Source organism: Onychomys torridus, chromosome 21 (assembly GCF_903995425.1).
Source record: "Onychomys torridus chromosome 21, mOncTor1.1, whole genome shotgun sequence".
In the NCBI taxonomy this organism is placed as follows: domain Eukaryota; kingdom Metazoa; phylum Chordata; class Mammalia; order Rodentia; family Cricetidae; genus Onychomys; species Onychomys torridus.
In genome coordinates, this window is record NC_050463.1 from 8,454,054 (window position 1) to 8,479,059 (window position 25,006).

At 42.0% G+C, this 25,006-nt stretch overlaps 2 protein-coding genes across 2 annotated transcripts in view; both read left to right on the forward strand.

Annotated features, from left to right (window-relative positions):
• Positions 1–913: 913 nt before the first annotated feature.
• The window catches only part of LOC118571537 (zinc finger protein 14-like), a 60,108-nt gene continuing 36,015 nt past the window's right edge, over positions 914–25,006 (forward strand). The window contains exons 1-2 of the mRNA XM_036170564.1: positions 914–972; positions 4,889–4,930. Coding sequence (XP_036026457.1) covers positions 970–972; positions 4,889–4,930 — 45 coding nt within the window. The 5' untranslated portion in view covers positions 914–969. The remainder of the gene's footprint in view (positions 973–4,888; positions 4,931–25,006) is intronic.
• Positions 917–24,775, forward strand: LOC118571540 (zinc finger protein OZF-like). The gene is made up of 7 exons (XM_036170569.1): positions 917–972; positions 2,629–2,680; positions 4,889–4,930; positions 16,155–16,348; positions 17,700–17,826; positions 17,978–18,035; positions 22,995–24,775. The coding sequence occupies exons 4-7, from the start codon at positions 16,337–16,339 to the stop codon at positions 24,454–24,456; spliced, it is 1,659 nt and encodes a 552-aa protein (XP_036026462.1). The 5' UTR covers positions 917–972; positions 2,629–2,680; positions 4,889–4,930; positions 16,155–16,336; the 3' UTR covers positions 24,457–24,775.

A 25,006-nucleotide genomic window follows, 5' to 3' on the forward strand; every position in this document is an offset into this window, starting at 1 on the left:
TTGCTTATTTGTTTGTTTTGTTTTTCTAGACAGGGTTTGTTGGGTAGTAAGTCCTGGAACTAGTTCTCTGTACCAAGTGAGCCTCCCATTTAGTGATCTTCTTGCCGCTGCCTCTATTGCAGGGATTAAAAATGCCTGCCACTAGCAGAGCGTGGGGGTGCACGCCTTTAATACCAGCAGTCGGAGGCAAAGGCAGGAGTATCTTTGTGAGTCCGAGGGTAGACCTCAGATGGTCATAGTGTGCTTCCATTGTAAATTTTTTTTTTTTTTTTTTTTTTTTTTAAGTTTTACTTAGCAGAAAATGTTCTTGAAAGGACATGGCTTGGACGACTTCGTGTTCTGTGGCATGCAGGCGTCTTTGGGAGGACAACTGGACACCTCAGAAGCATGAAATGGTGCGAGAGCATTGGGCTCCTGGAATCCTGGGTGGCCGGTTTGGGACACTAGCTGCTTTGGAGCTATGTGGTGGTACCAGCTCCTGCAGTTTCCCCTGGTGCTGGTCTACAAAGCTAATCCAGGACAGCCAGGGCTACACAGAAACCCTGTCTGAAGGTGGGGTGTGGGTGTGGGTGGGGAGCCTGCCACGTGTCTGGCATATTTGTTTGGTTTGATACGTAGAGTGACTCACCATGTATTCCTTAATGCCTCTGAATTCACAGAAGTCTGCCTTCTTCAAGATTGCTGGCAGTAAGGCTTTCGCCTGATCTTTCCTAAAAGGTTTAGCTGCATTAGGCTGAGGGTGCGGCTTGAGTAGAGTTCGCCAATCAGGGACGATATTACTAAAAGGAAAGACCTGTCCAATCAGGAGCACGGATAGTCATAGTGTGCTTCCATTGTCTTTTTTTTTTTTTTTTTTTTTTTTTAAGTTTTACTTAGCAGAAAGTGTTGTAAGAACATGGCTTGGGGACTTCGTGTTCTGCCGAGTGCAGGCATCTTTGGGAGGACAACTAGACACATCAGAAGCAGGGAATGGTGAGTGAGCATTGGGCTCCTGGAATCCTGGGTGGCGGGTTTGGGACACTAGCTGCTGCAATCTCCCCTGGTGCCGTGCAGGCCAATGGAAGGTGGAGACCGGCCCAGCAATGCCTGTGCCCACCCGTACTTGAAGTGTGCACCTCACCGGCAGCCTTGAGCCCCGAGTCCCCCCACTGTTCTGTCCTAGTGAAGTTGCTTCCCCGCAATTCCCCAGCACTCTTGGGTGAGTCCTTTCCGCGAACCTGCGCCTACACAGACCTTACAGCGCTGGCGGGTTGGAGATGCTCAGTCCAGCCTGTACTGTCAAGGAACGTGAGTGGTCTGTGCAGTTCTCTTCTCCTCTTGTACTTCTGTTTGTGTTGATTTTGCTTTTTCTGTTACCGTCTTGGATTTCTTTCCGGCCCCATCTGGTATCCCTCAGATTGTTTCCCATGCCTCCTGGTTTTAGAGAAATTTCCCACAAACTGCGTGTCTATACTTTAACACCTCATTCTGTATGGTGTTTGCATATTTCATTTTTAACAAAATGATAATGTGTGAGAATTTTAAATTGCTCTCCTGACTGCAGTTGGCCAGAATTACTAGTCTGATGAAAGATATTTCAACTTGCTACACTTTTTGTTTGCAGTAATCTTTTTTGAGCTCAATATTGGAATTTTGAAAAGTTTCCCCAACTTTGCAGAAAAGGCCAAAAAAAAAAAAAAAAGCTGGCAAAGAGCTTCATGGCATTGGCGTTATATTTCTGTTGCTGCTGCTTGTTTGGCCGTAGGTTGCTTTAAATATTGGGATTGAGAGTGTCAATTCTGTAGCAAGTAATTTACAGTGTTGCAGTCTCTGGGAAAATATTAATATTTCACCTCTTTCCTTTGGCCTCTAGATAGTTGGTTTATGTAGATAGTGTAATTTCTGACCATTTGGGAAGCTTCAGAATGTTCATCTGGGAGAAAGACAAGTGTGCTTTCTACCTGGTGGAGAAAATGTTCTTTATTTGAATGTTGACTTGAGTGTGGACTATATTTATAATATATTTATTATGCTTCTGTATATAATTATTCTGATTTTCATTTTATTTTTAACTTGTATTAAATATGTTATTATTTATTTATTTGTTTTGTTTTGTTTTGTTTTCTTTGGAACAGGGTTTCACTCTGTAGCCCCTGATCTCCTTGTGTTGACCAGGCTAACCTTGAACTCGGAGATCACCCTCCTCTGCCTCATGCATTCTGGATTAAAGTCTTGCATCACCATGCCTGACTTTGTGGGTTTTGGTTAACTGACTCAATGTAATTACATTTTCACTTACACTCATTTGCTGGAAATTTCGTTTCAGATTTATTCACTGCTGAGTGGAAATCATTGTGTTTACATACTGCATCTCTGTCATGTGAACATCAGCTGATGGGGATCCAGGCTGATTCTTTTTCTAGCTATGGGACTAGAGCAGCAATGACCATGTGTGTGCAAGTGTACAAAGTGTTTTCATTATATTCAGGGAAATTCCCACCCCCACCCCCTCACCTGGAGCTGAGGACTGAACCCAGGGCCTTGGGCTTGCTAGGCAAGCGCCGCTCTACCACTGAGCTAAATCCCCAACCCCTTATTCAGAGAAATGTATGCCTTGATGAAATAATATTTCTATTTTTCACTTTTAAGGGAAGCACACATTGATTGACTTATTAATCCCAGCAGTTTAAACTCACCAACGGTGAGTAAGTATTCACTTTTCTTTTTTTTTTTTTTTCCCCAGAGCTGAAGGCCGAACCCAGGGCCTTGTGCTTGCTAGGCAAGCACTCTACCACTGAGCTAAACCCCCAATCCCAAGTATTCACTTTTCTACACATCCTCAATAGGGTTAAGCTCTTCAGGCTTGTGGGGCAAGATTTCCAACTGCTTACCTGTGCCCTAGCTCTATGGACAGTGTTTTGTTAATAAAAAGCTCAACAAAACTTTTAAATTTATTTTTGTTAGGGAATTTCTTACATTTGAGTGATGCATATTAATCATATATATAGCCCTTACCCCCCCAGCATACCCAGTTCTTAACTTCCTGTCTTTTGGTTTTGTTGTTTTGTTTTTCTTTCTTTCTGCCTCCTTCTTTCTTTCTCTTTTTCCTTTTTCTTTCTGTCTTATAACCCACTGAGCTCAGTTAGTGCTGTCCACATGTGTGGCCATCCACAGGGCATGGGCAACATACTAGTGGCCACATTCTTGAGGAAAAATAACTTTCCATTCCCCTGAAGGCCACCGGTTGCCAATACCTTCTTAACAAAGAGTGGCCTTCTTGAAGACCAATCCCATTCTGCCCCAATTTTTAGGCTGACATGATCTACAGTGTTTGGGGAATTTTAGAATTTGATACATGAATTGTAGAATATTTTTGGTGAAATTGAGTTAATCTCAGTAAGAGCACTCTTTATACCTTGTGTCTTTGTCCTTTGATTTTCTATGAAACTACAATGTTCAGATGTAATATAGACAATTATCATTGTGTAACAGATGTAGTATTAAGTCAATAAGAAATCAGGTGCTTCCAATTGAATAAAATTGTCTATGCTCTTAAGTATTAAACTAACAATAATTAATATTTTTAAGATAAATTTTAACCTGCAACATTAAAGAGTAAGACTTATGGCCCTTCTATCCATGCTTTCTTCTTTAATGACAGGTTTGTCCAAGTTCTGTTCTTGTCCAATTAAACTAAAAGAGAAAAGTATCTGTTCAGCCTACTCAAAGACTTCCCAGTAGTCATGTTAGGCTTCGTGTCTTTTACATCCAAGGATTTCTATTTAGAAATTACAATCATATTTTCAGAAGGATAGCCTTTAGATTTAGGATTTCTAATGCTAGTAAAATATGATCTAAGATCTAATCAACAGTCTAATTTAAAATAGAAAACTGATATAGTATCTTTGTTTTTAAAATGATCTTCATTTTACTTATGTAAATATGTATTGTTTGCATGAGCTTCTGTTTTCTTATTGGTTCCACCATACTTTTTGGCTTATTGTTAAGTGATATTAATATAAATATCCAGATTGGCTTAAATTCGTTTTAGTTCATAGTGTGATCAAAGCTTCTTTTTATAAGTTAGATAAAATATTACTCAATATGTTTTTGGGTTAATCATCATCTCAGCTCTGAGTCTATAAGAAGTCTAAATGTCCCTGTTGCTCTCAGGACACAGCATCTTCTATACAAGGGTCCAATTTCATTGTCATGAACAATAATGCTCTTATCTTAGAGAATGACAATTTAGGTTCTTCCATTCCTAAAATGTAAAGATTGAGAAAATAACTTAGATCTGCGATTTCAGACCCCCAAATATATGTTTCACCAAAGTAATTGCTCATAGATAGTTTCCACTGAAAATGTCTTTTTTTTTTTTTTTTTTTTTGACTTGGGGATCAAACCCAGGGCCTTGTGCTTGCTAGGCAAGTGCTCTACCACTAAGCTAAATCCCCAACCTAAAATGTCATATTTTTAATTTAAAAAATTGAAGTCAAGTTTATTTAAGATAATTTACTGTCAAGGTTAGGCAAGTATTAGAGAACCACTAAATAATATTTTAATTAAAAAACTTTAGAAAATGGGTGGGTTGAAACATAAGGTGTGAAAAAGCCTCCAGTGTCTTTCCATCATTCCGAACTCTTGTGTTTGCATAGCAGGCCCCTTCTGTTCCGTGTCTGACAGACTTAGGGATCCCTTCTACCCCAACTGTATTGGTTTTGGCCTCAGGATCTCCAATCAGGAATATCCAGGCCTTCTGACTCTTCCTCAGTAAGGGATGCTGTTACTTCCCTTCATCAAATATCCACTGAGTACATGGATATTCATGCCACCAAGTTTGTATTGTGTGTACATGCTGAGGCAAGTGTTGTTGGTCCTGGATGACATTTCCTTCTGCTGATTTTAGGTCCATAGGAAGGACACCCTGATCCATCAGGAGCAGGAGATGGTGAGTGTGCCCAGTAATTCTGGAATTGTGGGTTGTGCATTTGTGACACTGTGGTGATATATTGTGTACCCTAACAAACTTGCCTGAGGATCAGAGGACAGAGCCAGCCACTAGATTAGACATAGAAGTCAGGCAGTGGTGGCACACATCTTTAATCTTATCTCTTGGGAGTCAAAGATCTCTGTGATTTCGAGGCCAGCCTGGTCTACCGAGTGAATTCCAGGAAAGGCTCCAAAGCTGCAGAGAAACCATGTCTCAAAATTCCCCCCCCCCAAAAAAAAACCAACCAAACAAACAAAAACCCAAAACAAAGGCTTTGTCATTAGGCTATATCCTCCATTTCCCAACTCCTCATTATTTGTGTGTGTGTGTGTGTGTGTGTGTGTGTGTGTGTGTGTATGTGTGTATTTGGTTTTTCTTTTTTTAAATCGTGATGAGAGAGGACTGGGTTGCTCTCCCTGTAAGAGTGGGTCAAATTCCCAGTCACAGTGGAAGAGAACCTTCAAGTATGTATATTCCTGCACTGATCATTTCTGATGTTTAAGTTGGGGTGTTTGAAAAGCTGTGTCAGCACTGTCCTTTGTGATCCCTGTGAAGGGGGTCATGGACTTCAGAATGCATTCTTGTTTGCTTGGTTTACTCTACGTTGCTTCTCTAAGTAGAAGAAATTGCATGAGGGGAGTACTTATTCGGTGCTTAATGTTTTTTTTAAATTTTTTCCAGATGAAATTCTTTAGAGATTAAAAACACTAGTATTTTCAATAGTGTTATACTTTAGGGTGCAGAATGAGGAGACAAAAGACTGGAAACAGTCCAGAATATGACCTCAACAGGCAACACTGGTTATTAGCACAGACAGCAGAATACACTGATTTTCCTGCTGTGCAGTGGGCACAAGCTGCCTGGGGCCCTTTTCAGAGTGCTGGCAGGGGCTTGGGACTGAGGAAGTTGATGCAGCTTCCTGGGCTATGATTTGATATGTAGTCTCTTCTTCCTGAAGTTATTTGCCCAAGGGAGACAGGCTGTCTCAGCAGACATTCCATTCCTCTCCTGGAGTTGAAATTTCATAATTAAAAGAACTCTTAAGGAAAGAAAATTAAGCAAAACCGTATACAAACTGTCATTACAATTTTCTGTTTAAATATCAGTTATTTCTGCATGTTGTGTGTGTGTGTGTGTGTGTGTGTACAGTGGTTAGAGGACAGTGACAGAATGTTACAATATGAGACCCAACTTTATTTCCTCTATAGGAAAAGGAACTCTGTATTAGAGATGATGTGTAACAGTTGTGAGGCCATTATTGAAGGGATGCAAAATCTTAGGTGTTGCTGATCATGATGGCTCATGGTTGAAATCCCAGCACTTGTATGACCGATGAGTAAAGAAATGAGGAACTATTTTCAGAATAACGTAGATTAAGCTAGTGGTAGATAAACCCAGGTATTAACACAGTTCCTATTTTTTTTTTTAAATAATTTACTTCTACCCCACTGGGTCTAATTAGTGAAGCCCTCATTTACAGTGTGCATGGGGTCATACACAGCAGTAAGGATACCCTGCAAATGACTACATTCCTAAAGAAAAGTGACTACTTCCCTTAGAAGCATCAGCTAAAACTAGGATCTCAGTAAGGGCTGAGGCCTCAAAGCACACCTCAGCCCATTGCGGGAATTTTTCACTACCAGGGTCACATGCAGATCTTATGAGTGAATCCACAGCAGCTGTGAATTCATCCATGTCATGCACAGAGCACCGCCTTCCGCAGTACTCCCCATCCTCCAGCTCTTAGACTCTCACTTCAGCAGCCTGTTGCAGTGTTTCCTGAGCTTTGAGGGTTATGGGTTTGATAAAAATGTCCCATCTATGGTTCAGTAGTCACAGTTGCTTATTTTCATAATTTAAATAGTAATCCTCTCTGTATAAACTACCACTGCTAAAATAAGCGTGTCTGATCCAGGTTGGTGACAATAGAAACGCATGGATAGAAACACAAATGTTTAGAAGGCAACGTGTCAACAGGAGCACTTAGAGACGCACCATTAGTAGGGTCTCCCTGAGGACCTATGACTTCCCTTGCCATGACTTTTGACCCCGCTAAAGTACCAGGCATGGTTTCTCTCTTGTGGAGCAAGCCTGCAATCTCATGACAGCAGTTGATCCCTTCCATCGTTAGTCTTTCCAGTAGGCACATGAGTATTGTAGCATCCAAGATCCAGCACAGGATAAACCCCTGATGCCTTTTCTTCCTCACCTGTTTCCATAGTACCTTTCAGCACTAAAAGGTGTGCACCTGGGACAAGTCAGTTTATGATTGATTTTCCTGTGTTTTGTAAACACAGTGCCTGATGTCTTTAGCAGTAGTGTGTTATCTAATTTTTGTGGGCAACCAACGGCATTAGCAATAGCTTATATTGTTTTGTGTGCTTTGTGACCCTTTCTGACCAAGTATCTGTGCCTGACACTGACATTTGATTTAGTCACTCATGGCTTCTGGGAGCGGCTTCTTCCCTGACTATTCTTCAGTAATAGTTCCTCATTTCTTTACTCATCGGTCATACAAGTGCTGGGATTTCAACATGAGCCATCATGACCAGCAACACCTAAGATTTTGCATCACTTCAATAATGGTCTCAATATCTGCTCTGAATATCTGCTTGTTCAGAGCTTTGTGAGTTTGTGGGTAGACTGGTCTATATACGGAGTACAAGACCTGGTCTATGAGGAAAGTTCCAGGACATCCATGGCTTCATAGTGATGCTCTATCACTCCCCCAGAAAAGTATTTTTAAATAGCTTACAAGCTACAGGTGTTTCATAAGGCTTTTTAAATATATGTTTAAGCTTTCTTGGACCCACTTCCTCACCCTCCTGTCCTCTACACTGTGTCCTCATCCCTGTTTAAACCTTCAGCTTCCAATATTTTCCCAGTGTTCATTCATATCACATATGGACTGCTATCCCCACTTATTAGATGCGTATGTGTTTATCTTGTAATGCAATGTTATAAGTTCCCAAGTAACTTCTTCATGTACACTTCATCTTGTTTAAGCCTTCTTCTGGCCTCTCTTTACCCATCTCTGTCTCTTCATTACCTATTTGAAATCTCAGTCTCTAGGATTCCCCTCTCTTCTTTCATTTTACCTATATTCACCCCTCATACCCCTCACAATCCATAGTGTGTTTCTAGCTCCTTATCTTTTACATGTACTCAATGTTAAAACTACACATAAACAGAAGATTTGAAACTAGGAACCTCATATGAGATAAGGCCATTTAGTGTTTCTCTTTTTGGCCAAGGGTGATCCCACTCAGTAGAATTTTTTTTTTAATGCCACCCTTTTCCTGAAAATATCATGATTTCATATTTTTACAGCAAAGTAATTAATATAACATTGTACATATATACTAGATTTTCATTATCTATCCAAGTGTTGATGGGTGGCTAGGTTGATGGTATTGTCAATAGAGCTCCAATGTACATGGATATGCAAGTATCTCTATAGTATGATATAGTTCTCTGCATATATGCCTATCAGTTTTATAGTTATGTCATATGGTAAATCTATTCTGAGGTGGTTTTTTTTTGTTTTTTTAATTTTTTTTTTCCTTCGGGTAGGAGATGAGGAAGAGATGTAGGGAAAGACTGGGGTTGCGTTGCTTGTTTGATTTTCTTTTTCTTTCTTTCTTTTTTTTTTTTTAAAGATTTATTTATTTATCATATATACAGTGTTCTGCCTGTATGTATGCCTACAGGCCAGAAGAGGGCACCAGATCTCATTACAGATGGTTGTGAGCCAGGAATCATTGCCGGGAATTGAACTCAGGACCTCTGGAAGAGCAGCCAGTGTTTGGGACACATTCATACAGTTCTACAAAGTCTTTTGTTTCTGGATTTCTGTATTGACCTATTTTTTATTAATGTAAATCGTATCATTTCATTTATATAATTATTATGTAGTTAGTTGTTCACATTCTGTGAGGGTAAGCTTTTTTTTTGTTTTTGTTGTTGTTGATATTCAGTTTCAATTTATGATGCTCGTATAGAATGCAGGGTGTTATTTCAATTTCCTTGTATCATTGCAGACTTGCTTTGTACCCAAGAATGTGGTCATTTTGAAGAAAGCTCCATGAGGTTTTGAGTAGAAGGTATATTCTTTTGTATTTGGGGGAAATGTTCTGTAAATATTTGTTAAGTTCGCATATTTTATACCATTAGTTAGCTCAAGCATCTCTTTGCTTGGCTTTATCTGGATGAGCTATGTATTGGTGAGAGTGGAGTAGTGAAGTCTCCCACTGTTATTGTGTGAGGGTCAATATGTCATATAAGCTGTAGTGATGTTTCTTTTACAAACTTGGATGCCCTTCTGTTTTGGCGTGTAAATATTAAGAATTGAAATGTCATCTTAGTGAATTTATTCTTTGGGTATGTAGTGTCCTTCCTTGTCTCTTTAGATTAGTTTTATTTTAATGTCTATTTTGTCAGATATTAAATTGACTATACCAGTATGCTTCTTGGGTCCATTTGTTTGGAATAAGTTGTTCCACAAGTTTACCCAGAAGTGACATATATTGTTGATGTTAATTTGTGTTTCCTGGAAGCAGCAGACAGATAGACCCTGTTTTCACATCTATTCTATTAGTCTGGTTTTTTGTTTTTTGTTTTTTAGATTTATTTATTTATTATGTATACAGTGTTCTGTCTGCATGTATGCCAGCAGGCCAGAAGAGGGCACCAGATCTCATTGCAGGTGGTTGAGAGCCACCATGTGGTTGCTGGGAATTGAACTCAGGACCATGGGAAGAGCAGCGAGTGCCCTTAACCACTGAGCCATCTCTCCAGCCCTAGTCTGTGTTTTTATTGGAGAATTAAGACTATTGATATTGGATATTACCAGCTAGCAGTGTTTGTTGATTCTTTTTTATTTGTTTTTGTTGTTGTTTTGGTGGTAGTAGTTTTGGTGTGTGTGTGTGTGTGTGTGTGTGTGTGTATGTGTGTGTGCGCATGTGCGCGCGCGCTGCTGCTTTGGGATTATTTATTCCTTGTTTTTCCTTGGGTGTGGTTAACTTGTTCACGTTATAGTTCTAATTTGAGCTTCATTGTAGGGCAGGATTTTAGATTGATATTGCTTTGATTTTATCCTGGAATGTCTTAATTTCTCTATCTAATGTGATTCAAATTTTGCTAAGTGTACTAGTCTGGGGTGGCACTTTTGGTCTCTTGGAGTCTGTAGAAGTCTCTCCAATCCCCTCTTGCTGTGAGAATCCATTGAGAAGTCAGGTTTTACTCTGATGGCTTTGCCCTGATATGTTATTTGGTCATTTTCCTTTGGAGCTGTTCAAATTCTTACTTTGTTCTGTACTTTTAGCGTTTTGACTATTATGTGCTGAGGAGATTTTCTTTTGTGGTCCAGTTTACTTGGTGTTTTGTATGCATCTTATACCTTGATGGGCTTCTATTTTCAAGGCATCTATTTCTTCTCTGAGTTTCTTGAAAATACGGGTTTCTTTTCCTCCCCTATTCATTACTATTATTCTTAGATTGGTCTTTTCATACTTTCCCAGATTTCAATTATGTTTTGTGCCAGGAGTGTTTTAGATTGAACATTCCTTTGACCTAGGCATCCATTTCTTCTATCATGTCTTCAGTGGCCAAGATTCTCTCTTTCAGATCTTGTGTTCTCTTGGTGAGGTTTGCCTCTAGGTAAGGTTTGAGTTCCTAAATTTTTCATTTTCAGATTTTATTTTGTTCAAGTTTTTTTAAAAATTTATTCTATTTCCACTTGTCTTGAATGTTTTATTCATTTTCTTCCACTGTTTGTTTTTGTAGATTTCTTTAAGGCCTTCATTCATTTCTCCTTCAGAGACCTTTATCATGTTCATCAGGACTGTGAGTGTTCTTATGAATGTGAAGTGTTTGAGCTATGTTGCCTGATTCAGGGCCTGCAGTGTGTGTGTGTGGGTGGGGGGGTAGATGGCTCTGCTGTGGTGGGGATATCCTGTCCTGACTGTTACTGGTTGTGTATTTACACTGGAGTCCAGGCGTCCCGGAAGATTGTAATTCAGGTGTTGATGCCTGGTATTGTATCTGTCGTGTGGGTGTATTGTTCCTTGGTTTCTCTTACCTTCTCTGGTTCTTAGCAGAGTGCTTTTCATGTTTTCCCTGGTATAACATGCTTCGGGATCTTGTTAAGTGTAGCCACTGTGGGTTCCAGGTAGAAAGTGTTTCTAAGTGTTGTAAACTTGGCACCTCTGCCAACCTGTGGTGGCTGTGGCAGCTGAGGTGGCAGCAGCTTGAGCAGTCACTGCCAGGTGGGGCACATCCCCACTCTCATGTTGCTATGGGTTGTGCCCCCTTAAAGCCCCTGGCCACTCCAGAACATTCTCTCCATCTTGTTCCATCTCTCTGTCTCCTGGCTTTGTGTGTCTGTCTGTCTCTGTCCTGTCCCAGTTCTGCCCCCTCCCTCAATAAACCTCTTGCTTTAGTTCTGTTTTGAGGTGTGATTTCTCAGGGACTCACCTGGGCCTGCCCAGCAGAGGTAACCTTTTCCTTGGCTTTATCATTACACTAAGTATTGAGAGTTGAAACTGAAGAATGGAGATGAGCTTCATTATGAATGAACGGAGGTGGCTGAGGGAATACACAGGAGGGAGCAAAGCAGTGTGCTCCACTAGGATCTGCTCAGTTTCTTCAGAAGTTGTGGGGATAGTGAGGACAGGGAGCAGCAGAAAGTCTGCTGCAGAGCTGGGGATGAGAATTGGGGATGGACTTGGAGGAATGAAGCGGCGGAGGTGAAGATCTGCACTTAGCCTACCTGCTTCGCTGCTAAAAATAGCCTGCAGGGAATGCCTATTTGTGTAGGGCCTGAGATAAAGTAAAGAGTGGGCCAAAAGACGTTTGAAGGGGTGTGTCTGTGTGGTCCACTGGAAAAGAAGAAGGGGAAGCCACAGAAGGCGGTTTGATGCATGTCTGGATGGAGAGGTGTTGCTCAGCAATTAGCCAACCTGCTTCCCCTGCTGAATTGGCCATGTGATTAGAATGTGCAGATCAAACTGAAGGTAGCATCATTTTGGAAATGGCAGGTGGGGAATATTGAATGGCTTTGGATTCTCAGAAGACCATCTCCCTCAAGTGTGCTGGCAGTAAGGGTTTACACCAGAACTTCTCTAAAGTGTTTTATTAATTAATGAAGCCGGGCGGTGGTGGTGCACACCTTTAATCCCAGCACTCGGGAGGTGGAGGCAAGCGGATCTCTGTGAGTTTGAGGCCAGCCTGGTCTCCAAAGCGAGTTCCAGGACAGGCGCAAAGCTACACAGAGAAACTCTGTCTCAGAAAACCAAAAAAAAAAAAAAAAAAAAAAATTAAGGCACAGGAGACAGAATGTGAACAGTTCATCATTCATAGACCTTATTACTTATAAACTAAACTGTCCAGTGAGGATCATGGATAGTCATAGGATGCTGGGCACACTGCCTCTTTGTGGTAGAGGAGAGCAATGTCAAGTCAAGTCCAGGCTTGGGTGAGTGTGTGTTCTGAGGGCAGCAGGCTTTTTTGTGACAACACCTAGACACTTGAGAAGCATGGACTGGTGAGTGTGTCTTGGATTCCTGGATGTCTGGGTGGCAGCACCGGGACGTTAGTTGCTTTAGAGATGAACAACCCCCACCGGAAGGTTCCCCTGGGGCTATAGGGCCCAGTGGAAGGTGGAGTCTGAAACAGCAGGTGCACCTGACATGTGCACCAGCAGGCAGTCTCTATCCCTGCACCCCCCACTCCTGTGTCCTGGTGAGCCTGATTCACCACGATCCCCAACACTCTCAGATGAGTCCTTGCCACCGACTGTGCTACACAGATTTTGCAGCACTGGCGGGTTGCTGATGCTGCGTCCACACTGTGCTGGGTGGGGATGTGGGTGCCCTGTGCAGTTGCCCTTCTCATCTTGTGCTTCTGTTTGTGCTGATTCAGACTGTTTCCTCTTGTCACCTTTGATTTCCTTCCTCTCCCCCATCTGTCTGGCCTCTGACTTGAGCCCTATGCCTCCTGGTGTTAGAGGAGTTTCCCACAGAGCAGCAGTGCCTTTACCCTTAACACCTCATCCACTTTATTTGTTTGCACTGATCTTTTTCAAGGCCGAAATTGAAATTCCAGAAAGTATTTGTAACTTTGGTAAAAGTGCAGAAGGCCAGCAAGGCTGACAGAGAGCTTCATGGCGTTGGCACTGTATTTTTGTTGCTGTTGCATGTTTTGCTTTGTTGTGCCCAGGTCGCAAGACCCCCAAGTAAGAGCACCACAGAGCCGATATCTGATGCAAGCACAGAGGTTTTTATTAACAAAACAAGCAAGTCCAACATCGGGGCATGGTCCAGCATCCTACACTGCGGGTGGAGGAGGACGGCCCTGAGCACTCACTTTAAGGGGTTTATATAGGAAAAGTTTATGTGCAGCTTGAGATTGGACGAGGGGGCTGGGGTGAGGTAGTTCTTTGAAGTTACTGGCTGAACTATAAGCATGAGGTTACTGATGGCTAACAGGATGCAGGGCATCTACAGAGACATAAATTTTTACTCCCTATGTCCTGCTTTTGTTGAACCCAGGATTCAGGTTTATTGTTCCAGTACTATTTTCCCCTAAGTTCAACTTCTGGTCAGTTGAGTCTGTTACTCCCAATATCCTGTTTTACCAAGTCCAGGATATATGGATTTATTGTTCCAGCCTTATCTTCCTGTGAGTTCAACTTCTGGTCAGTTCTAAAACTGCTGGTCAGCAAATACCTTTAGAGGAGGCGGGGAGCATCTCTCAAGATGGCTTCTGATCTTTCCCTTTCCCTTTAGCTGTTTTAAATAGAATGAATTGGAAGTGTGAATTTTGTAACCAGAAATTTCCAGGATTGCAGGCTTTGGGAAAAAAATACTAACTTTCTTTACCCTTCAGGTAGTGGATAGTATCAGGCTTTTGGCTTTCTTCTGAGAGATCTTAATTTTGTAAAGTATCAATTTCCACAAGAGATGTCAGTTTTAGAATTCTACTGCTGGGACATTGTCTCTCTGAGCATGGTTGTTTCCATGTATTGCTAATTCTACCAGGTCAAAAATAAGACAACTACTATAACTTCTGAGGCAAATTTGAAGCAAGCTTTAATTAAATACTGCCCAGGTGTATGGATGGACTCTGGCTCAGTCCATTCCCAGGTTGCCAGGAAATGGCAACAAGTAACATTTTTCAGAGGCTTATCAAGGCAAACCTGTAAGGGTACGTATTTCCCACCAGGTTCAACCAGGGGCAGACATATTTCCTGAAATACTTCCTGCCTACTTACCTCCTGCATACATGTGCATATCCAGTATAGTTGAGTCACAGGAACTTGTTTAGGGGAGCAAAAGTGTGGCTTGTTTACTTACATAAACAGTAGCCACAAGCATTGCAGGAAGTGTATGTCCTTAGGCAAGGGGCTTACTGGGTAGAGGGATTGCTGTGGATATTGCTCTGTATAAGTAAAATGCTGATTGGCAGTAGCCAGGCAGGAAGTATAGGCGGGACAAGCAGAGAAGAGAATTTTGAGAACAGGAAGGCTGAGACAGAGACGCTGCCACCACTGTGAGCACCAACATGTAAGATACTGGTAAGCCACGAGCCATGTGGCAAAGTATAGATTTATAGAAATGGGTTAATTTAAGATAGAAGAACTAGTTAACAAGAAGCCTGCCACGGCCATACAGTTTATAAGTAATGTAACTCTCTGTGTGTTTACTTGGTTGGGTCTGAACAGCTGTGGGACTGGTGGGTGAGAGAGATTTGTCCTGACCGTGGGCCAGGCAGGACTGGGGAAAACTCCAGTTACAAGGGATTTTTGTTTTATGAATCTTTTAGGCCCAGTAATTAAAATGTAAAACATAACTTCAGCTCTCACAGTATCTTGGTCAGGAAATGCTGGCTTTCACATGCCAGTGAAGAAGATGGATGTCTTAATCGATTTGTTGCTGCTGTCATAGAATATGACATGCTGGATAACATGTCCAGCCAACAAGCCAAGTATTGCTAAAATTTCTTCTTCAAGGGAGATGTAAAGCAATTCCTTCCAAGACCCAACCAACAAACTGAGGCAGGGTTCTGCCCCAGTTCATCCTAGGGAACCCATGGGTTGATTGGATCCTTAAAGTGCATACAATAAAGATTATTTACAAGAGTTTGGCCATTTCTCCCTGCAGCCAGCTGATCCTGGAAAACCTCACTCAGCAGGGATGAGTTTCCCAGTAGCTGCAGAAAGAGTACCCCACCCCAGTCCTTGTCCCCTTCATTCTTCCCTGCTTCCATATACCTTATCCCCTTTCCAGATCTCATCACCTTGTGCTTTCCTCCATCCCTCCATGTGGGATTGTAAATGGTCAACAAGTCCAGCTGTGATGATCTTATGCAAGTGGGCACTTAGGAATTCTCCAAGATGGAGGGTGCTTATCTAGGAAGACAGTCCGTCACATCATGACTAAGATTAGTTACAACGGTCTCTCATATGAAGAGCATCTGTGATGGTCATGTTTTGAGACCTAATTTGATGGACTTGAAGAAAGTATTGGTGAATTTTACTGTTTATTTTTGTTAAAATCTTAATGTGAATAAGGGATGGAGAGATGGATCAGCAGTTAAGAGCACAGACTTCTCTTTCAGAGTACGGAATTTGATTCCCAGCATGCACATGGTGACCCACAACAGTCTGGGACTCCACTTTCAGGGAATGAAATGTCTTCTGGCTTCCTATGGCACCAAGCACAAAAAAATCCATACACATGAAATGAAATCAATTAATATTAATGTGCAATTACTTTTGGGAATATTATGGTGTGGAAGGAATTATTTCTTGGCCTGTAAGCAATAGCAAGCATGGTGAAGTCTCAGGGTTGATCATTTAGTGTCTCTGCATCATCACTAGAGAATGACCATTGTGGGCTCTTTGTTAGGAGACTGTGAGATCCTGAGGTTTGGGAATGTTTACTCTACTGGAGGGAGGGTTTCCTCATGGCCGTCTGCAAAGAAAACCTTTTCTGAAATTCAGGTGTTCCTTTTCATAACTGGGTCCTAAGTGGAGTACTCCTGCCATGTATGTCTATTTTATCCACCCATTGAGTAATTGTATTCCTTGTTGGTGTGTTTTAAGTATATTGGCAGAAAATGGACACATTGAAACATGAAGTGGGAGAACATCATAGGCATTAACTCATTCCTAATGTTTCAGGTTTCCTATCAAGCCCTGTGTGGTTCCTGTGCTTGAATCTACTTGGAGCCTGCTCCTACCCTGAGTGCTGTTTTATTTTGTTTGGTTTGACTTAGCAAAGGGTATTCTCCTGAGCACCTGTTTGGGTGACTGTGTGTTCTGCTGACTGCAGGAGTCTTCAGGAGGACATCTGGACACATCAGATGCACAAAATGGTGAGTATGCCTTGAGTTCCTGGAATCCTGTGTGCAGACCAAGTAGAGTTCCAGGTTGCTCAGTTTTCCTTGTGTTTCCTGCTTCACTATTGTCTTAGTATTAATCTTGCCATCAATTACAGCAGTTCTTGTTTAAAATTTTAGCTTGCTCACATTCTTTCCCTCTACCAAAGCACTCCACAATCTGTACATTCAAGTTAATTTCAAGCTGTCTGATGTAGGGTAGAATGAAGTTCTATTCTTCACTCTAATATCTCAGGAATAGCCCTTACTCTAGTTCTGGACAAAGTCCTAGTTCCCACTGAAACTTCTGATCCATGCCTCTTCTCTAGTCACTTCTTTTAGCGTTTTTTTGTCCTTAAAGCATCTACCAGAGTGATTTATTCAGCTTTGCGTTCAGTGTGTTCTAGACTTTTTCTTGATTAAAGAGAATTTTCTTGCCAGTTCCTCCACATTTCTTCCAAAACATGTTCAAAATGCCAACAGAGAACCTTGTTAGTTCTCTTAGAATTTACAACAAGGTTCCACTTCTTTAAAAAATCTATTTCTTGTATCAGGCTTTTCATCTGGCTGCCATAAATGAATAGGACCTTAAGGGAGAATTTATTTCCTCTCACAATTGAAGGTCAAGTCCATAAAATGCACGACTATGAAGTGACTGGTCAAATCCCACACAATCAGGAACTGAGTGATGTGTAGTTGTCAGTGTCTCAGCTCCCTCCTTCCACTAATCTAATGTAATTCCTATACTGTTTACAACATGCTGCATCTCAAGTAGATGCGCGCGCGCACGCGTGTGTGTGTGTGTGTGTGTGTGTGTGTGTGTGTGTGTGTGTGTTTTATGACTGGCCCCAGTAGGCTTGTATATTTGAAACCTTAGTCCACATGTAGTGGAACCCTTGAAATAGGAGGTGTGTCAAGGGGGGGGGTGGTTTTTTTAGGTTTTAAAAGCTTATTCTAGGCACCATGTCTGTCTCTGCCAGCTGTGTTTTCCAGCTGGCATTCAGCTCCTGTTCCAGCTCCATGCCTGTCTGCTTCCCACCATACTAATCATTGACTAACCCTCTAAACGTGTAAGCAAGCCCCCAATTAAATCTTTCTTTTATAATTGTTGCTCAGTCCTTCTGAGCAGTAGAAAAAATCTCTTCATAGCAGTAGAAAAGTAACTGAGACAGTGGATGTTATCATATTACACCAAGTAATCAAGACAGCATCACAGAGACGCTTTTGGGTTAGCCTTTATCTGCATAATCACTTGCAAGTGTCTTTACAAGCTTCTGTCCTAGATGATTCTGTATATTGTCAGCCTGTCAGTGAAAAGTAAACCATCCGAACCTGTGCTCTGTCTTAGGAGCCAGTGACCTTTGAGGATGTGGCTGTGAAGTTCACCTCAGGAGAGTGGGCTTTGTTGGATTCCAGTCAACAGAAGCTCTACAGAGATGTGATGATGGAAACCTTCTTGAACCTGATCTGCATAGGTGAAAAACACAGCATGCTCCTGTTGCTTATTCAGTTAGAGAACAGCTTATGTGTGTAGTGGTGTGATTTGAACTCTTGAATGGAACATGTGGGGAATTGAGTGCTTTAATCTTGAATATGTCATAATGAATTATTTGGTTTTACTTCTAGAGAAAGGACTAGAAGAAAATATTGAAGAGGACTACAAAGATCTCTGCAGAAATCTGGGGTAATTTATATGCAATAGAAAAGAATTTATATTTAACATTTGGTATGGGAGGTTTTTCATCTTTCCCTAAGCTCGAATTAGTCCACCTACGTTACTGTTTGACAGATGTACCTCCCTAATCAGACTTTCACCCGGCACTGTTCCCAGAGCAGGTCTGGCACTTGGTGCCAAAGGCAAAAACAGCCCTTCTGGGCTTTGTCCCCCTCCCCCCACCTCAGTGGGCAGTGAAAAAACAAGGAGAGTACTCTGAAACAAGAGCTTTTGTTTGTTTGTTTGTTGTTTTTCGAGACAGGCTCTGTGTAGCTTTGGAGCCTGTCTTGGAACTCACTTTGTGGACCAGGCTGGTCTCGAACTCACGTAGCTCCACCTGCCTCTGCCTCCCGAGTGCTGGGATTAAAGACGTGCGCTACCACCGCAGGGCTGAATCAAGAGCTCTTTTAGAAAGACTTTTCCCCCCAAGCTAGAGCTCCTACCTGTCCCCACTTGTCTCCTCCCCCGAGATGCAGAGTTCTTGGTGCCACTATTGCTGCTCAGGCCTTCTGCTAGCCACTTTTTGTTCTGGGGGTAGGGGCTTGAGTCCCCATTTCTGCCTCATTTGCACAGCCAAATTCTGCCTCAGCATTTCCTGTGCTGCCATTGCAGGAACTGCTAGGGGCTTAGCCCTTGCCCTCTTTGTTGCAGGGAGGATTTCAAAGCCTCCACTGCTTTCTCCATGCCAGCAGCTTTTTTCTGGTCCCACACTGCCTCTGCTGCGGATCCCCACTGGAGACGCTGCCTAGTGACTGCAAGGACCCTGGAGTCCCTGGAACGCACTTAAATTCAGAGGTGCTTGCTCTCTGGCCTCTGCTAGTCGCTTCCTGAATGCTGGTTAGAAGAGGAGACACACACTAAGAGTGAGGGTTTGCAGTGTTCCAGGGCATTTTTTTTCTAGGGCAGGTACAGGTGACTTTCCCATGCTGATAGATGTTCTCTCCAGGTGAGTCTAATTTTGCCCTTACAGAAAGAAGATGAGACCTAAAGAGCTTCCAATTTTTTGAATAAGAGAAATTACTAGATTTTTCCTATATTCTACCTTACCCTGTTTTTTCCTACACTATATTCCTATCTTCTACCTTACCCTGTTTTTTCTTACCCAATATTCCTATAAATAACCCTATATTTTTGCTTAATTTTAATACATAGAAATTAAGACACACACAGAGAGAAATAAACCTAGATAGAGAGAGATTCTGGCAGCCTAACTTCTCACTTTGGCTTTTCTTTGCACCACTTTGCTTCATGAAAATAGAATAGCGTGGCCTTTACTTTTAATTCATTACCAGGCATGCTCCCCTGCTCCTGTGATGCCCCGACTCTCCTTTCACCAAGTCCCTAGTTAAATTCTTGTTCTGTGGGAATCCCTGAACCTGTGCCCCATGTTCTGATGCCATCTGTGGGAGGCCAGCTCCCATTTTTTCCCAGGGTACTCCTGAGAAGAGGGGGATAAGAAACTTTTAGATAGAAAGATAGTGTGGAGAAGAGACAGATAGAAAGAAACACAGGATAACTTTGGGAGAGCCTGGATCAATATCTACCGGCCCTTCTATCTCTTCTAAAGGGCTTTTTATAGAAATGCAAAGGGGCAGGGCAATAGACCTCTCCTGAGCACAGCCAAGTGCAGACCCTTCCAAACACCAGGTAACCACGCACGTGGTCAAGCCATCCCTTAATGCGGCCCTGCTGGGTGAAGCACGCTCAGGTCTCACTAGGAAGCCTTTGTGGGACCCCACAATTTGGGAGTGAGAAGACAACTGAGAAAGTACAAAATGACCCAAATATACCTTGGTGCAAATTGAATCTAAGGACAAATTCCTGTAATGGAACATGGAATTGTATCATTCAATATTTGTGTATCTCATCCGTGTAATTCATGATTATCACCATCATGTGATAGACCAATAATTTCTGAAAGATCTGTCCCAGTAGTTTATTACACAGAACCTTTCCATTCTGTGTGTTCTCTGCAGCTTTGAACGTAAGTGTTGTGTTTTGTCTGCTTTCTTTTGCTGTGACAGATAACAACTCTTCCTTGTCATAGTCCCGTCGTGAAGGGAAGCCAGGGCAGGAACTCAAGCATGGCAGGATCTGATGACAGGAAGTGAACAGAGGTGATGGAGAAATGCTGTTTACTGGTGTGCTCCTCATCCCTTACTCAGCTCCTGCCTTCTTCAACCCTGGCCCACCTCTCCTGGGGGACACAACCCACAGTGGGCTGAGCTGTTCTGCCTTAATCATTAATTGGAAAATTCTCAACAGATCTGTCAATCTGATAAAGCCATTTTCCCTGTTGGCATTCCCTCTTCTCAAATGTGTGAACTAGCTTGAGTCAAGTTGATGGAACCTAACTAAAACACTTGACTTCATGTCTACAATACACACAAATCCCACACTATTAATCCAGAACCTTTCATGGTTTGTTTCTCTCTGAATCATCTTAATCTCACAATATACAGCATGATGTAACATTAGAAACCACAGATTTTTAATAGAAACTATCACTACCCCAGTAGAACCCTTGAGATACCTTCCATCATCCCTAACACTATAGGAGTCAGACTTCCATCACTTACATTGTTCTAAGCATTCCTGGCCTCTGAGGTCCTACAACATCCTCTTAGCCTTAATGACTAAGGTCCTTTAGCCTAAGGTTCCAGATATTTTCATAGTCCTCACAACAGCCGTGGCCAGCTTTGTCACAGTGCTACTCTGTAATGAGAGTTCCTTCTGCAGCTGGTTTGATTGCAGAGTGTTAGCACCCGGCTTTGATCTGCCTTTTGTGTTTTTGTGACTGCTACCTTTGTGTCCACTACCTTCTGGTTGAAGTATGTAATTTTTTTTGTTTGTTTGTTTTGCTTTTTGAGACAGGGTTTTTCTGTAGCTTTGGAGGCTGTCCTGGAACTCGTGGCCTCCGCGGTGGTGGCCGCCGCCGCCACCACCACCTGGCAGTATGTAAATTTTATCTGAGAGCTTCCTAAAGGTTCAAAGCCTTTTGCAAAACTTTGTTATGGAAGGACTCAGAAAACTGAAATATCCTGTGACTGGGAGTTGCTTTGGCATTTGTCTCTTTGGGAAACTTCAGATAAGAAGTTTTGGTATGTGGAAATTGACTTGCTAAAGGTGTAAATTGTTTAACAATAAAAAAAGTTCTTGCCAGGCGGTGGTGGCACACACCTTTAATCCCAGCACTCGGGAGGCAGAGCCAGTCAGATCTCTGTGAGTTCGAGGCCAGCCTGGTCTACCAAGTGAGTTCCAGGAAAGGCGCAAAGCTACACAGAGGAAAAAAAAAAAGTTCTTTGCAAGGTTACAATTAGTCAGTCTGAAAAAGGCTGATCACCCGATGGCTGAAAAGAGTGATCCTGATTCTTCCACAACCTGTGTGAACTGAACACCCGGACACAACACTACCCCATGAACCTGGTAACCAGCTTCTGTTTGACAGTGCTCTCTGCTCCTGATAAACACCATGACCAAAGTCATCTTTGGAGGCCATGGAGTTTATTTTGGCTTACACTTCCATGTTATAGTCCAGCAAGGGGAAGGCAAGGGCAGAGCTCAAAAAAGGCAGGGACCCAAGGACTGCAACTGAACAGGAGACCATGGAGGAAGTCTGCTTACTAGCTTGCTCCTTGTGGATTACTAAGGTACCTTTCTTATAAAATGCACACCTCCCACCATGGACTAAGCCCTCTATCATGAATCAGGAATGGGAGAATGCTCCCACAGACTAGTTTACAGCCCAATGTTTTCAAGCCATTTTTTTCAATTTGAGGTTTGTAGATGTATCCTGCTTGTTAAATAAGAAACACAGAGCCAGTTGCAGAGTTAAAAACCACGAGGTCAGAGCCAAAGCAGAAAACCTTACCCTTCACTGCTTCTGCGGTTCTTCCTCTTCGCCAGAGACCTACTTCTGTGCGTCCTGTCTATTGAAAGACTTTCTGTTCTCCTCCCTCATTGGTTGTAACCCAGCCACATGACCTCCTCGTCACTGGCTGTTTGTACAGACCTCCAGGTCTTCTATGGTTGGTATTGAAATTAAAGGAGTGTGTCGGCTCTGCTGGCTGTGTCCTTGAACACACAGAGATCCGCCTAGCTCTGCCTCCCAAGGGCTGGGATTAAGGGCGTGCCCCACTACTGCTCGGCTTCTGCTCTGGCTTGCTCTGACCTCAAGGCAACTTTATTGACATACAAATAAAATCACATTTCAATACAAATAAAATATCACTATAGAGGTTCCTTATTATCAGATGATGATAGGTTGGTCTAGTTGAGAACAAATTAACCAAAAGAGGCTGAGTATTTAGAATGTCAAAATGCAACTTTATATGGTTGTTATGATTCTCTTACTGCCAAAAGCTGTCCCTGAATGATCATGTCTTTTATGTTCATCAATTATTTATGTGTATGTTTGCTTTGTACACCACTTGTGCCAAAAAGATCAGGGGAGGGCAGCAGATCCTTCAGATCTAGAGTAACAGGACCTTGTGAGCCTTACACATGCATGCTGGCCATCAAATTCTGGTTTGCTGAAAGAACAAGAATCTCCAAGACTATGATATAGCTCCTTCATAATTTGTTTGTTTATTTTGAGGCAGGGTTTCTCTCTGTAGCCCTAGCTGTCCAGGTACTAGCTCTGTGGATTAGGCTGGCCTTGAACTCACAGAGGTCTGCCTACCTCTGTCTCCCAGTACTACATTTAAAGGCCTGTACCAGCGCCATCCTTCCACCTTCATAGTTCTTAATGAAGCACAGTCAACACTCTACTTCTTTACATGTGACAGTGGTTTCACATTTTGTAATATTGTCCTCACCATTGGAGCCATTCCGTTTTTGCCTCTCTAATAGTAAGGTTGTTAGTCGACCACATGACCCAGCTTCCATTGTTCCACTTGTTTACAGTAATGCTCTTCTTATTGTTTGCAGAACTCAGGTGGTTGAGAAAGACTGTGGCCATGAATGTAATACTCGGTGTGATGACAACTGTCAGCCAGTTCCAAAGAATATGTTTAATGAATACATTCCTCATATAATAAGAGGATATGAGAGCCTGTGGCATGTAAGAAACATCATAGATCATTCATTCTCACGTGTGTTACTCAGAGTCCATTCTAGAGGGAAACAACCTCAATGTAAGGAAGCTTTTATACATCAGAAACATTGGAAAAATATCAGTCATTCTGAATCTCTTCAGGTACTTGAAACTTTTCCTAGAGAGAAACCTTACAAGAATCAGCAATGTAAGGAAGCCTTTAGGAGTCTCCCTTCTGATAAGCCTCACAAGAGAATACAACATGGAGATAAATTCAATCGGAACTTATTAAGGAGATACACAGATAGCCTGAAAGATGATGGAATCCATACAGAAGTGAAATCATTTGTTCATAAGCACAGGGAAGAATCCTTTATTGATTCCAGTAACCTTATCAACCTTGAAAAAGGTCATATTGGAGAGAAAAGGTACATTTGTAAGCAGTGTGGGAAAACATTTAAATATGCTTCATGTTTTGAGAAACATAAAGTAACTCACAGAGAAGAAAAGCTATATACGTGTAAGCATTGTGGAAAAGCCTTTACTCGATCCAGTTACCGTAACGTTCATGAAAAGAGTCACAGTGGAGAGAAACCCTATGCATGTAAGCACTGTGGCAAAACCTTTGCCATTTTGAGTTCATGTAGCACTCATGAAAGAATTCACACTGGAGAGAAGCCGTATGCATGTAAGCACTGTGGAAAAACATTCGCCAGTCTAACTTCCTGTAGAATTCATGAAAGAATTCACAGTGGAGAGAAACCTTATGCTTGTAAGCACTGTGGCAAAACCTTTGCCATTTTGAATTCATGTAGCACTCATGAAAGAAATCACACTGGAGAGAAGCCGTATGCATGTAAGCTTTGTGGAAAAGCCTTCAGCCATTCCAGTTACCGTAACATTCATGAAAGGGGTCACACTGGAGAGAAACCTTATGCCTGTAAGCACTGTGACAAAACCTTTGCCATTTTGGGTTCTCTTATCACTCATGAGAGAACTCACACTGGAGAGAAGCCTTACATATGTAAGCACTGTGGAAAAGCCTTCACCCAAGCCAGTTACTGTAACATTCATGAAAGAATTCACACTGGAGAGAAACCTTATGCATGTAAGCACTGTGGTAAAGCATTCACCAATTCCAATGCTTGTACCATTCATGAAAGAATTCACACCGCACAGAAGCCTTACACATGTAAGCACTGTGGAAAAGCCTTCACCCAAGTCAGCTCTCGTACCATTCATGAAAGAATTCACACTGGAGAGAAGCCTTATGCATGTAAGCACTGTGGAAAAGCCTTCAGCCAAGCCAGTTATCGTAACATTCATGAAAGAATTCACACTGGAGAGAAACCTTAAACATGTAAACATTGTGAAGAAACTTTTGCCAATTTCAGTTGGTATATCACTCATGAAAGGATTCACACTGAGAAACAACTTACGCATATAAGCATTGTGGAAAGCATTCTCCCACTCTAGTTATTTTAACATTCGTAAGAGGTGTCGCACTGAACAGTAGTTTTATTTATATTATGTAAGTATGGTGGAAAAGCCTTCTTGGTAATTAGATTCATGTGAGTAGCCATTTTCTGGATGACATTTGTGTAGATTTTGTTCCCCAAAGTTTTATAGTTTCTGTGTGTCTGTTGTGTTTATGTGTATGTGTGCCCATGCATGTAAGTGCCTGAGGTCAGAAGAGGGTGCAGGATCCCCTGGAACTGGAGTTAGAAGCAGTTGTGAGCTGAGTGAGCATAGTAGTAGGATGCACTGCAGTACTTTGGAGGAGTGGCAAGTGCTCTTCATCTTTACACAGTCTCACTGTCAACTTCATTTATGGATATTCTAGGGTTTGTACTTCTCAATATTCTTCAAGGACAGAATTGGAGTTTTCTTCTTCAGGTTTTGATGA

Bases quoted from the DNA above. Each gene is read 5' to 3' on its own strand.
- LOC118571540 (XM_036170569.1), top strand. The intron at 17,827-17,977 runs GTGAAAAACACA...TTTTACTTCTAG, and splicing joins CTTGAACCTGATCTGCATAG to AGAAAGGACTAGAAGAAAAT. The intron at 18,036-22,994 runs GTAATTTATATG...TATTGTTTGCAG, and splicing joins GATCTCTGCAGAAATCTGGG to AACTCAGGTGGTTGAGAAAG.